The sequence below is a fragment of the Balaenoptera physalus genome, assembly GCF_965194825.1.
Source record: "Balaenoptera physalus genome assembly, chromosome: 12".
Lineage (NCBI taxonomy): Eukaryota > Metazoa > Chordata > Mammalia > Artiodactyla > Balaenopteridae > Balaenoptera > Balaenoptera physalus.
The window spans coordinates 78,935,968-78,948,074 of NC_138897.1; the positions used below are offsets into that span (position 1 = coordinate 78,935,968).

Consider the following 12,107-nt stretch of genomic DNA (forward strand, 5'->3'; position numbering starts at 1 on the left):
ATTGGTTCATTTTATCTAAGTTGTCCAATTTATATGTACATTTATTTACAATATTTTGCATTACCCTTTAATGTCTGTGGGGTTTTTAGTGATATCTTCCTATGTGTATTCTTTCCTTTTTTCTTTGTCAGTATGTCTAGACATTTACCAATTTCATTAATCTCTACAAAGAATAAGCTTTTGGTTTCATTGATTTCTCTCTACTGTTTTCCTTTCTCAATTTCATTGATTTCTACTCTTTATTATTTCTTAACTTCTGCTTGCTTTGGGTTTATTTTGCTCATCTTTTTCTAGTTTCTTGAGGGTTGGGAAGCTTAGATTAGGATTTGAGACCTTTCTTCTTTTCTAACATAATAATTTAATGCTATAAAATTTCCTGTAAGCCTTGCTTTAGCTGCATCCCACACATTTTGATTTGCTGTATTTTCATTTTTGTTCATCTGAAAATATTTCCTAATTTCCCTTAAGACTTCTTCTTAGACCCATGGATTATTTAGAAGTATGCTGTTTAATTTCCAAGCATTTGGGTATTTTCCAGTTATATTTTGATTATTTATTTCTAGCTTAATTCCATTATGGTCAGAGAATATACTCTGTAGGATTTTAATTCTTTTAGATTTGCTAAGGTTTGTTTTATGACCCAGAATATGGTCTATCTTGGAATGTCTGACTGCGTACTTGAAAGGAACATACGTTCTGATGTTGTTAGGTAGAGGATGCTATAAATGTCAACCAGATGCAGTTGGTTGATGGTTTCAGTTCAATATCCTTGCTGATTTTCTACCTCTAGTTCTATCTATTAACTAAATGAAGACTGTTGAGTCTCCAACAATAATTGTGGATTTGACCTTTTCTCCTTTCAGTTCTATCAAAGTTTGCTTCCTATATTTTGCAGCTCTGTTGCTGGGTGTGTACCCATTTAGAATTGTTATGTTTTTTTAGTGAGTTGACCCTTTTATCATGTTGTGTCCCTCTCTATCCCTGCTAATTTTCTTTGCTCTGAAGTCTACTTTGTTTGATATTAATATAGCCACTCTAGCTTTCTTTTACTTAGTGTTGGCATGGTATATCTTTTTACCCCTTTTTGCTTTTTAACTTACCTATACCATTATATTTAAAGTGGGTTTCTTGGACACAGCATACAGTTAGGGCTTGTTTTGTTTTTTTTTTAATCCATTCTGACAATCTCTGCTTTTAATTGGTGTGTTTAGATCATTAACATTTAATGTAATTATTGTTACATTTGGATTTAAGTCTATGATTTATTATTTAGTTTCTATTTGGACCTCAGTTTTTTGTTCCTCTCTCTCCCCTTTCCTCTCTTTTTTTGAATATTTTGAATCAAAACACCTTTTGATTATTTGGGTAATTTTTAACATTCCATTTTAATTTATCTCTAGAGTTTCTGACCATATATCACTGTATAGTCTTTTTTCAGTGCTAGGGATTAAAATATACATAACTTTTTTTTTTTTTTTTAATTAATTTATTTATTTATTTATTTTTGGCTGTGTTGGGTCCTCGTTTCTGTGCGAGGGCTTTCTCTAGTTGTGGCGAGTGGGGGCCACTCTTCATCGCGGTGCGCAGGCCTCTCACTATCGCGGCCTCTCTTGTTGCGGAGCACAAGCTCCAGACGCACAGGCTCAGCAGTTGTGGCTCACAGGCCTAGTTGCTCCGCGGCATGTGGGATCTTCCCAGACCAGGGCTCGAACCTGTGTCCGCTGCATTGGCAGGCAGATTCCCAACCACTGCGCCACCAGGGAAGCCCTACATAACTTTTTACAATCTACTTAGAAACAGTATTTTACCATTTTAAGAAGAATGCAAATATTTACCTCCATATTTCTTTTACCCTCTCCCTTTTATAATTGTCAAATGCATTACACTGACATATGCTGAAAACCCCACCATACAATACTGTAACTTTTGCTTTAAACTGTCATACATATTTTAGAAAACTTAAGAAGAAAACACAGCCTATTGTATTTATCCAGATACTTATCATTTCTGTTGTTCTTCTTTCATTTCTGAAGTTCCAAGATTCCCTCTGGTATCAATTCCCTTCCACCCAAAGAACTTTCTTTAGTATTTCTGTTAGAGCAACTAATTCTCGTATTTTCTTTCATCTTAAAATGACTTTATTTTTTCGGGACTTTCCTGGTGGCACAGTGGTTAAGAATCTGCCTGCCAATGCAGGGGACACAGGTTCGAGCTCTGGTCTGGGAAGATCCCACATGCCGTGGAACAACTAAGCCCGTGTGCCACAACTACTGAGCCTATGCTCTAGAGCCCACAAGCCACAACAACTGAGCCCACGTGCCACAACTACTGAAGCCCGTGCACCCAGAGCCTGTGCTCTGCAACAAGAGGAGCCACTGCAACGAGAAGTCCGCACACCACAACAAAGAGTAGCCCCTGCTCGCCGCAACTACAGAAAAGCCCGCATGCAGCAACAAAGACCCAATGCAGCCAAAAATAAAAAATATAAATAAAATAAATTTATAAAATAAAAGTCTTTATTTTTCCTTCATTCTTGAAGGTTATTTTCACTGGAAATGGAGCTCTAGGTTGACAGTTCTTTTCTTTCAGAACTTAAAAAATATTGTTCTACTGGGGCTTCCCTGGTGGTCCAGTGCTTAAGACACCCGCTTCCACTGCAGGGGGTGCAGGTTTGATCCCTGGTCGGGGAAGTTCCGCATGCCCCGTGGTGCGGCCAAAAAAAAAAAAAAATTGTTCTACTTCCTTTTCATCTCCATGGTTTCTGATGAGAAATCTACAATCATACAAATAATTGTTCCTTTGTATGGTATGTCATTTTTTTCCTCGGCTGCTTTCAAGACATTTTCTTTCTTCGGTTTTTTAGCAGTTTGATTTTGATGTGCCTGAGTGATGATTTCTTTTGAGTTTATCCTGTTTGGAGTTCTCTGAGACTCTTGAATTGTAAGCTTACGTCTTTTGCCAAATTTAGAGTTTTTAGCCAATATTTCTTCAAGTATTTTTTTCTGCGTCACATTCTTTATGATCTCTTTCTGGGAGTGTGATGATACAAATGTTTTGATTTTGTCCCATAGGTCCCTAAGGCTCTGCTCAGTTTCTTTTCCTCCCACTCTTTTTTCTCTCTGTTGCTCAAACTGGATTATTTCTAGTGATCTATTTTCAATGCACTCTTTTCTTTGCCATCTCCATCTGCTATTAAGCCCAACCAGTGAGTTTTAAAATTTTAGTTATTGGATTTTTTAATTCTAACATTTCTGTTCTGTTTTTTTCTATATCTTCTACTTCTCTGCGGAGACTTTCTATATTAGATTTGTTTCGAGAATGTTCACACTTACTTCTCAGAGCATGATGTTACTATCTGTTTTAAAATCTTTATCTGATAATTCCAACATCTGAGTCATCTAGGGTTGGCATCTGTTAACTACCTTTTCCCATGCAAGTCTTTGGGATTTTCCCGGTTCTTCATATGTGGAGTAATTATGGGTGGTATCCCTGACATTTTGCATATTACGTTGTGGAGACTCTGAATCTTCCTTAAACTCTATGAAGAATGTTAATATTTTGTTCTAGCAGGCACCTGACCAGGTGAGGTTCTGTCTCTGGGGCCAAGTGGTGAGAGAATAAAGAGAAAAACAAAAGCAATCAGGATTCCCTTCAGGCTCTTGGTCAGAGATTTAGGCACCTGTGCTGTCACTGCTGTTGCCACTACTGAAGCCGTAGGATTGCCTAGGGACTAGGGTGGGGAAAAAAGGAAGAGAAAAAATACCCAGGGGAATGCCCCTATTCTCTGTCCCGTAGGAATCCCATTTCCTGCTCCTCAGACCACACAGAGAAGGCTTCTTTGCACCTGCTATGCAGTTCCAGGTTTTAGGCTGTCCTGGATGCCATATCAGAAGCAAAATAAAGGGGACACTCACCACCAGCTTGATGGTACTCTGAGTTCCCTAATCCACCTGCTACAGTCCTCAGATAGCTACTCCATGCACTTGGTCCAGAGTTTATAATTGTGTTCAGCAGGAGAGACGGGGTGGGGGTGTGCTTATTCCATCTCACTGCGAACTGGAACCACACCAAGGGCTCTTAACTCTGTTGTACAACCAGGGTGGAGAACCACTGTATACATGTATGTGGATATTCTATATCAAGGGTTGGCAAACTTCTTCTGCAAAGGGCCAGACTGTAAATATTTTGGGCTTTGTGGCCGTATGGTCTCTGTTGCAACTACTCAACCTACTCAACTCTGCTGCTGTAGTGTGAAAGCAGCTGTAGATAATATGTAAATGAATGGGCATGGCTATCTTGCAATAAAACTTTATTTAAAAAAAAACAGGTGATAGGCTTATCTGGCCCATGGACCATGGTTTGCTAACCCCAGTTCTATCTCATGAGCAAAGCTGGTTAATGGTAAAGTTCACTTTTTTACTTTTTCCCATTCCTTAGATAGCAGAATTCTGCAAATAACTACAAAAGTTAATCCTTTGCTCTTCCATTCCTACTCCCATTAATCACAAGAACCGTGGTGCACGTTCAGTTTGGGTTCAGTTATGCTCTTTGATTCCTGAAACAGTCACTACTGTAGAGCTAAAATTTTAAAAACTAAAATTCAAGATTTGACCGATGTTACATATTGCACATATAACAAAAAATGCTGTAGCTATCATTGCAAATAGAAATCCTTATTTGCAATTTTCTCAAGGATACGTTAAAGCAGAGATCGTAAATAATAGTGTCCCAATTTGTTTTTCCAGAGACTGACTGGCTGGAGGTGTGGAGAGGCTGCTGTCCTTTCAACTCACCTGGTTTCCTGCCACACAGATAGAAGGCTAGTCTGTCAGTCAGCTCATACTGTATTTCTACGAGGCGTTCTGCCAGCTCATGGTGCCCTCCTTGCCTACCAAGAGAAAACAAAGTACCATTTATATTGCTCGCTGGCCACTGGAGCTAGAATAGAAAAGTACAGAGACGTCCCCTGAGATACCTGAGTGATTTATCAAACGTGACTTTTTAGAATAATCAACCTTTTTGTGTGAGGTAAACTGTCAAGGTCTACTTCGATTCCCACCTTTATAAAAACTGTTTTCACAATCTCAGCTATCGCCTTTCCTTTATTAATTTATAAGACAGAGTACTTAATAAGGAATTCAAGGACTTATGAGAGGGACAAAGAATAACTTCATCTAATGAGGTAGAAAATAAAATTAATAAATGGTCAAGGGTAGAGGTTCTCAAAAATTAACTAGCATGCTTAAAAAAATATACAGATGTCCAGGACCCACCCTTGGAAATTCTGAATCAATAAAAACGGGAGCAGTGTGGACATTAATATTTTGAAAAAGGTCCTTCCCCTAGATGCTTCTCATGCAGCCAGCCTGACTTCTGGATTAGAGTTCAGTAACTACTTCAAGGTCTTTGATTCAGGGAGAGACAGACCAACCTAATGCACAGCTCACACCTCCTTGTCTTTAATTTCCATCACAGAAAATATTAATTTTGCCTTTGAAACAAATATTTAAGCTGCCTGAAATCCTTTTAGTAACAAGGCATATAAATAAATCATTACCCTGAGAGACTATTATGTGCAAGGTACATGAGGAAATTCCAAGGTAAGTGATAAGTATCATTTATTGAGGGCTCTGTTCCCCTTAAAAGATGAAGTCTAGTTTCTGCCAGTTTCTCTTCCCACATACAAGGCACTACAAAAATATTCTCCAACCTACCCACACATCTTTGATTTCTGTGATGCGCATCTTTTTTTCTCATTTTTTAACATCTGTGAAATCAGGAAGTATCCTAAGGTTGATAGTACATCATCATTTAATTGGTTGAGTCTTTTCCTTTTTAATGGTATATGAAATAATGATGACCCACATAAACAGCGGAGGGTTAGACCTGATGAAATACTGTATTCCTCAGTACCTTAGCTCTTATTCCCAGACACACTCTGCTCTACCCAATTAGGTCTCCTGCTGTGCCGAACATGCCCTGTCCATCCCTCCCTCCTGAACTTGACCCACGCCCTTCTTCTCACCTGGAACACCTTAGCTCCTCTTCACACGCCCAAATCCAATCCACTCTTCAAAGACCAACTAAAGACATTTCTTAATGATTTGGGCCACAGTGAGGAAATCCTATATATGTATCCATTTTGGTAATGAGTTCTACATTATTGTGCCTCATTTAACTCTTACCTGCATTTAGGAACCCTCTCCTCCCTGAGAGAGTAAATTCTAGGAGGGCAGAGTTCTGTCATTTCACTTGCCATTTTCAAGCTGTCATTTGTCATTTTATCCTCCGCAGAGTATAATTCTTTGCAGTTAATAAAGTTAATTTGGAAAAAGAAGGAAAGATGATCCATCTTCTATCATTTAAATGATATTCAAGACTAATCTATGGATGTATTTATTTATTTTCCAGCACTTCACAGCCAAAATTTTGAAACAAAGAAAAAGTTAAAGAATTTTATAGCAAGCACCCAGATGTCCACTACCTAAATCCTGCAATTAACATTTTACTATACTTGTTTAACCACATATCTATCCATATAGATTTGTTTCTAAGTTCAAGCAATGACTAAAACTATTAAAAAACTGAGGAGTGGGTTCTGCAATTCTTCATACTTGATTTGTACTCCAACTATGGCTCAAATACCACTGCGTTTAAAGGATAAAAAGAAATGAAAGACTGGAAGCTAAGCACAACGGTTAATGGTTCTACCCTCCCTGACTTTAGCTGGCTCTAAGATCATATGCGTTTGAAACACCTTCATCTGCAAAATAATAGCATGCAAACCTCTGAAGGGGTTAAATGTTAATCATACACAATTTAGCCACTTAACAATGAATCATACACAACAGAAATAATCCCAAACAGAGAGAGGTGACAAGAATCTAGTCTCTTACCTTGCATAATCAACAGGAGTTTTCCCACTCGCATCTTGTGTGCCTGGGTCTGCTCCATATACTGCCAGTAATTCCGCCTGTAAAATCTGCCCTGCTTTGGAGGCAACATGGAGTGGGGTGTTTCCTTTCTCCTAAGAATCATTAATAAAAAGTATACAAAAAGAAGCAAATTAAATAAACTAAAGGCTACATGAATGCAACCCATTTAGTTTCAATTTAATATCTGAATCAATTCATGCTTTCTTACAGGGTGAAAAAAGTTGGCTTGTGCTCCTAAAGATAATAGCCTCAAACAGGTTTCAAGATTCCCTGTTCTCACGCTTGAATGGAGTTGCTGAAAAATACACACACAAGAAAGAATGTTTGTTAAAAATGTAAAGAATGACGTAGCAGAGCAGCTGGCAGACTATTTTAATACACATTATAGTAGTACTACATCATCTTTATTTAGCTCAGTAAGGTGGATGAAGCAGTCTCTCCCTTGCTGGTCACAACCATCCCTGGGCTCTAAGGCAGGGTCAGGCCCATTTTCCTGACAGGAAACTAGGGCTGGGAAGGCTGACCTGCCCAAATGCATCATCTAAGTGGCACAACCAGACCTTGAGTGAGAGGGAGTGTGAAGAGGTGGTTGAGCATGGCTCTGAAGTCTGAATTTCAAACCATACACCCCTCAAGCTGTGTGACCTTGAGGAAGTTCTTTAAGCAGTCTGAACCTCAGTTTCCTTATCTCTAAAATGGTGATAATAATGCCACCTATTCACAAGGTTACTATAAGGACTCAATGATATAACAAAGCATGGAGCCTGGTACACAGGAAATGCTCAAAGAATATAGCTGCTATTATTATTGTTGATGTTTTATTTGTTGTTATTATTGAACCTAGGGCTTTAGAGCTTCATATCCTATACCGTGTAAATCACAGGATTCTGCCTTATATCACACCCTCTCCACAACAGTATTCTTGGGCTTGTATACAATGATTTAATGAAGTCTTTCAGGGTGGGAAATAGGCCTGTGCTATACCAAATTCTGTACCACTACAGAAATGCCCTTATACATTCAGAAGATGAGCTGCCTTCCTTCAAGTCTAACCTAGGATTGTCCAAAATGCAATAACTCTTATCATAGCAATGGAGAAATCTACACTAACATCTGTATCCAAGTCTTATTTTTTAATTAATTTTATTTTTTAAAATTGTGGTAAAAAACACATACCAAGTCTTATTAATAAATGGAAGTAACAATCATATACATTTCCATGTAAAGTTTAAAATTCTGAATTATGAGTGCCTATGATCTGTGTGAGCATTTGCCAAAAGCAGTGCTTTGAAAAGAAGGATATGTATTTTCATGGCATCTCTCAAAAACATGTAAAGGCCCACATAAAGAAAACCATTTACTCATTTTGCAAGTTTAATAAACCATCCCGTGTACTACAGCTTTGAGTCACACCCTGCTTCCTGAAGATCCCACTCAGCAGGCAACCTAGAAGCCCGCAGAAGCCCCACAAACCTTCTAGTCCCTCCTAGAAACAAACTCCGAGATGGCTCCTATTTCAAAGCTAAACAAACAAAAACTTACAGAAATACAATTTTAGAACCATATCTGAAAAACGCAAATAGTTTTCTGGATACTTATTTGTTCCTCTGCTCCTTATACCTCCACTAACATGAATGGTTGCCATTTGAAGTAAGATGAAAGAAGAAACCAACTGCAAAAAAAGCTGTTACTAATTATTTAGTGTACAGAAAGGAGTTTTTGTTTTTCTTTTCTTCTAAGTTTTTTTCAAATGAGACGATATGCTGCTTCATCCAGCAATTTTAGGGATTTTAAAAGGTGTGACCCACCTTACTAAGATCTTTGGCAGTCACACTATCGTCATCCCGGCAGGGCAAGCGGTGGACAAATGCTAACATCTGATACTTTGCTCTGATGAATTCTGCTTTATTAGGGCTGGTTCGAAAACAAAAAAGAAAACAGTTCACTTGCAGTTCAGATACGACATTCCCCATTCTTCAGACTGTAAAAAGAAGAGGAAGTGACCCACATCCCCCACTCAAGAATAGAATGAACAATACTGAAGTAAGTTTCAGCAGTGTGTTGTCAGGCCTGAAGTCTGAAAACATACATTAGTCATTATAATGGCCAGGACTGCAGAATACCTGCTTTTTATAGCATCTTTCTGCTCTGTGTAATTTTCTTAATTGACCTAGCAACCTTGCGAGGAAGCAGTTCTTCATCCCATCTTATAAGTGAGGCATCAGGCAGACTGGAGGCCAGAACCGAGATTTCTGGTCTGACTGCCTACTGTTTGAGTGCCAAAGCTCAAATCTGATTACATCAAAAGCCACCAAGCCTTAGTCTTAAACCGGAGAAACCACTGAATTGTGCTGGGTAACCATGCAAAAGAGCTGGTCCCATGCCTGGCTTTGTTCTGCATTCCTAATAGCAAAGAGGTCAATGCAAAACTGGGTGACACCCTCCCGTGCTGCCCCTGTAGGGGCTGGTCAAAAACAGCTGCACTCCTTTCAGCGGGCCCCAGGGGTTACGAAGAAATAAGAGTATTTATAAACATTTCACTCACTGTACTTTATCCTGTGGATTAGCTTTGCGTCTTCCACTGATAAGAGAGGCAGGGTCCAGCAAAGAATGCTCCCATATAGAATTAGCACCATTATTATACAAGGTTTCAACCATCTAAAACCAAGCAGTATAAAATCGTATTTAAATTTCTTTCTGCAAACATCCAGTGGGAACCAGTGACTGAACTGGGAAAACAAAGTCCTATTACAAACACTAGCATGACTGGGAAATCACACACGTCACTATCTTCTGTTTTAGAATGAGAAAGATGAACCTGTACAGAGGATTCAGGTTTGACCAGCAGGATAGCTAAGTACTTAAATGGGTTTGATTACATTTTCTTATAGATGATGAAGAAAGAGTACTTTGACACTTTAGGACAGTATTTCCCAAGCCTGAGCATCCAAATACTATTTTCAAGATTCTTAATATTTTTCTTTAACTCCACTTACTTTCTAAAACTTTCACTAGCAATTATAATTTGATGTGCTAGTTACAGTTTTAGGCAACCATTTAAATAAATATTTGAGTATTACCTACATCCACCTTGAGTACCACTGGTGATTCACGTGCCATACTCCGGGAATTGTTGTTTTAGGGTCAAATCTGGCATTTTAAACTACTCATCTCTGAACTTTATTCAGATCCTATAATATAATGAGTACTCTGTATAATCTGACAGCAGTAAACATCCATTTTCACATTGAGAATGAGCTGTTAGAAACTTCTCAGCAAAAGTTATTAATAAACCATGTCTCCCAATTTCATTTCAAAGCATGACTCCTGACATGGCCCCATCTGTTTTTTACGTTAGTGAAGATATTGTCACATCAGAGATCCACACTCACTTGTTCTGATCCTTTGGTACACATAGGCAAGTTTTAAGGACATGTTGTGCAGCTGGCACAGATTTAGTAAAATATGTACTCAAAACAAATGAAGGCGAAACACATGTGTAAGTCTGAGTTCCAACAGAACTCGAAGAATGTGTACCCCAAAATAGAAGTACCGGTGACATGACAATGGACCCCCAAATAAAACAAAGGGCCCCCTGAACACTTAGTAGGGTGTTAGGCATTCAATCAAAACAGAACTTAATTGTCTCTAACAGGTTACAAGAACTTTAAGAGAACTTAAATCAGATGTTTCAGAAATTTCTGAGGAATCCCAGTCCATGCTTCTATCAAAGTGGACAACTTAATGAAAAGTTTCTAAGGCAGTCACTTTCAGAAACATTCATCACGGTATGTGGAAAAGACAGACGGTTTAAAAACAATTTCTGGTGACATTCTAGAAAGTCAGCAGTGAAATATTAGCAAGAAATTCTAATGACTGTCTACCTATAGTTCAGATTTTAGGACAAAATTTACATTAGGAGGGAAAAAAATCTTAAATGATGAATTCAATAATTATATATAGCATCAATAAGCATGGCACCTCTGCTCAATTATGAGTCAAACATTTTTGTAAGATTTAAGAAGTATAATTTTAGTGCTAAAACAGTGAACCCTAAAAACTTAAATTACAAACCATGAGCAGAATTCTTATTCTTTACCTGAAGCAATGTTGGAGGCCATGGTGTGTGTTTAAGATGCCTTACTTGAGAGATATGGCGCCCTAGACTCCGATGGACACTGCAGCACTCGTCACATATAAAAGTTCCCCTATTTACTGATGCCCAGGAAGGATCTGGAAAGAAGAATGAAATCAGTGGCAAGGATACCAGGTGGTTGCTATTCCGCCAGATGGCAAAAGATGACTGAGGTTTGGTTTTTCAGAAAAACAAGACATTTCTGTTGTTTTAGTACGCTAGTCAACATATCAAGCTGGCAAGTTTGTCTGATGCCCTAATGAGATCTACCATCTCAGATGTGTGCTCCTTCAATCAACGTAAAAGAAGCAAATTGAGAGGATTCACCTGAATCATTTCGAATCCAACTCCACAAGTAGCAAGATAACATAACTGTGTCAATGAACACTCCACACAGCATTATGTGAAGTGAATGGTGAAAAGACAGCCACCCTACAACTGCTACACATCTACATGCCACTGGGCTTAGCAGAAAGCTGCAAGTGACACAACTATACAACTGCTCAGCTGCTATGGTTCTGAACACAGACTGGGAAACCTGACCTCCTGCACTAGGAAATGTGCTACCATATCCATTAGGTATTTTAAATAAACTGTTGAGTCCGATCTCGCCACTGATCTGAAAGGACAGAGCTGTAAAATCAGCGGCTTCACAGAAGCAAAGATGTAAAATACAAGTGAGTAATATTTTTGGTGTGTGCACAATACTTTTTTTCCTGTGAAGTCCCACAGAGCTTCATTAGACATCCTCTGAAACAAGGAATAATTCACACTTGGTAAGCAGTAAGAATAACTCACACTGTGAAAGTAAACTGAATGTTTAGAAACTCAAAATAAAGACAGACCTTCTACATTTCATCAGACTCATGATGGGGTGACAATAGGTGCCGCTCAAGCTGCCTGGCTTAAGGGGTATATTTAAAAATTCTTCAATGTCCACAAAAATCTCTAAAATGCATGTACACCATCTTTACCATTTCTAACAGTTTATTCAAACCCCTTCCAACCATATAATGAAAAGTTATGGGATTTCAATC

The 12,107-nt window shown here is 38.4% G+C and overlaps 1 protein-coding gene across 12 annotated transcripts in view; it reads right to left on the reverse strand.

Annotated features, from left to right (window-relative positions):
• Window positions 1-12,107, reverse strand: part of GIT2 (GIT ArfGAP 2) — a 48,921-nt gene that overhangs the window by 33,364 nt on the left and 3,450 nt on the right. For all 12 annotated transcript variants that reach the window (XM_082417444.1, XM_082417453.1, XM_082417451.1 and 9 more), the window contains exons 2-7: window positions 11,035-11,168; window positions 9,481-9,593; window positions 8,744-8,849; window positions 7,144-7,230; window positions 6,897-7,027; window positions 4,794-4,888 (exon numbers count right to left, since the gene is read on the reverse strand). In XM_082417444.1, the coding sequence (XP_082273570.1) occupies window positions 4,794-4,888; window positions 6,897-7,027; window positions 7,144-7,230; window positions 8,744-8,849; window positions 9,481-9,593; window positions 11,035-11,168 (666 nt within the window). The remainder of the gene's footprint in view (window positions 1-4,793; window positions 4,889-6,896; window positions 7,028-7,143; window positions 7,231-8,743; window positions 8,850-9,480; window positions 9,594-11,034; window positions 11,169-12,107) is intronic.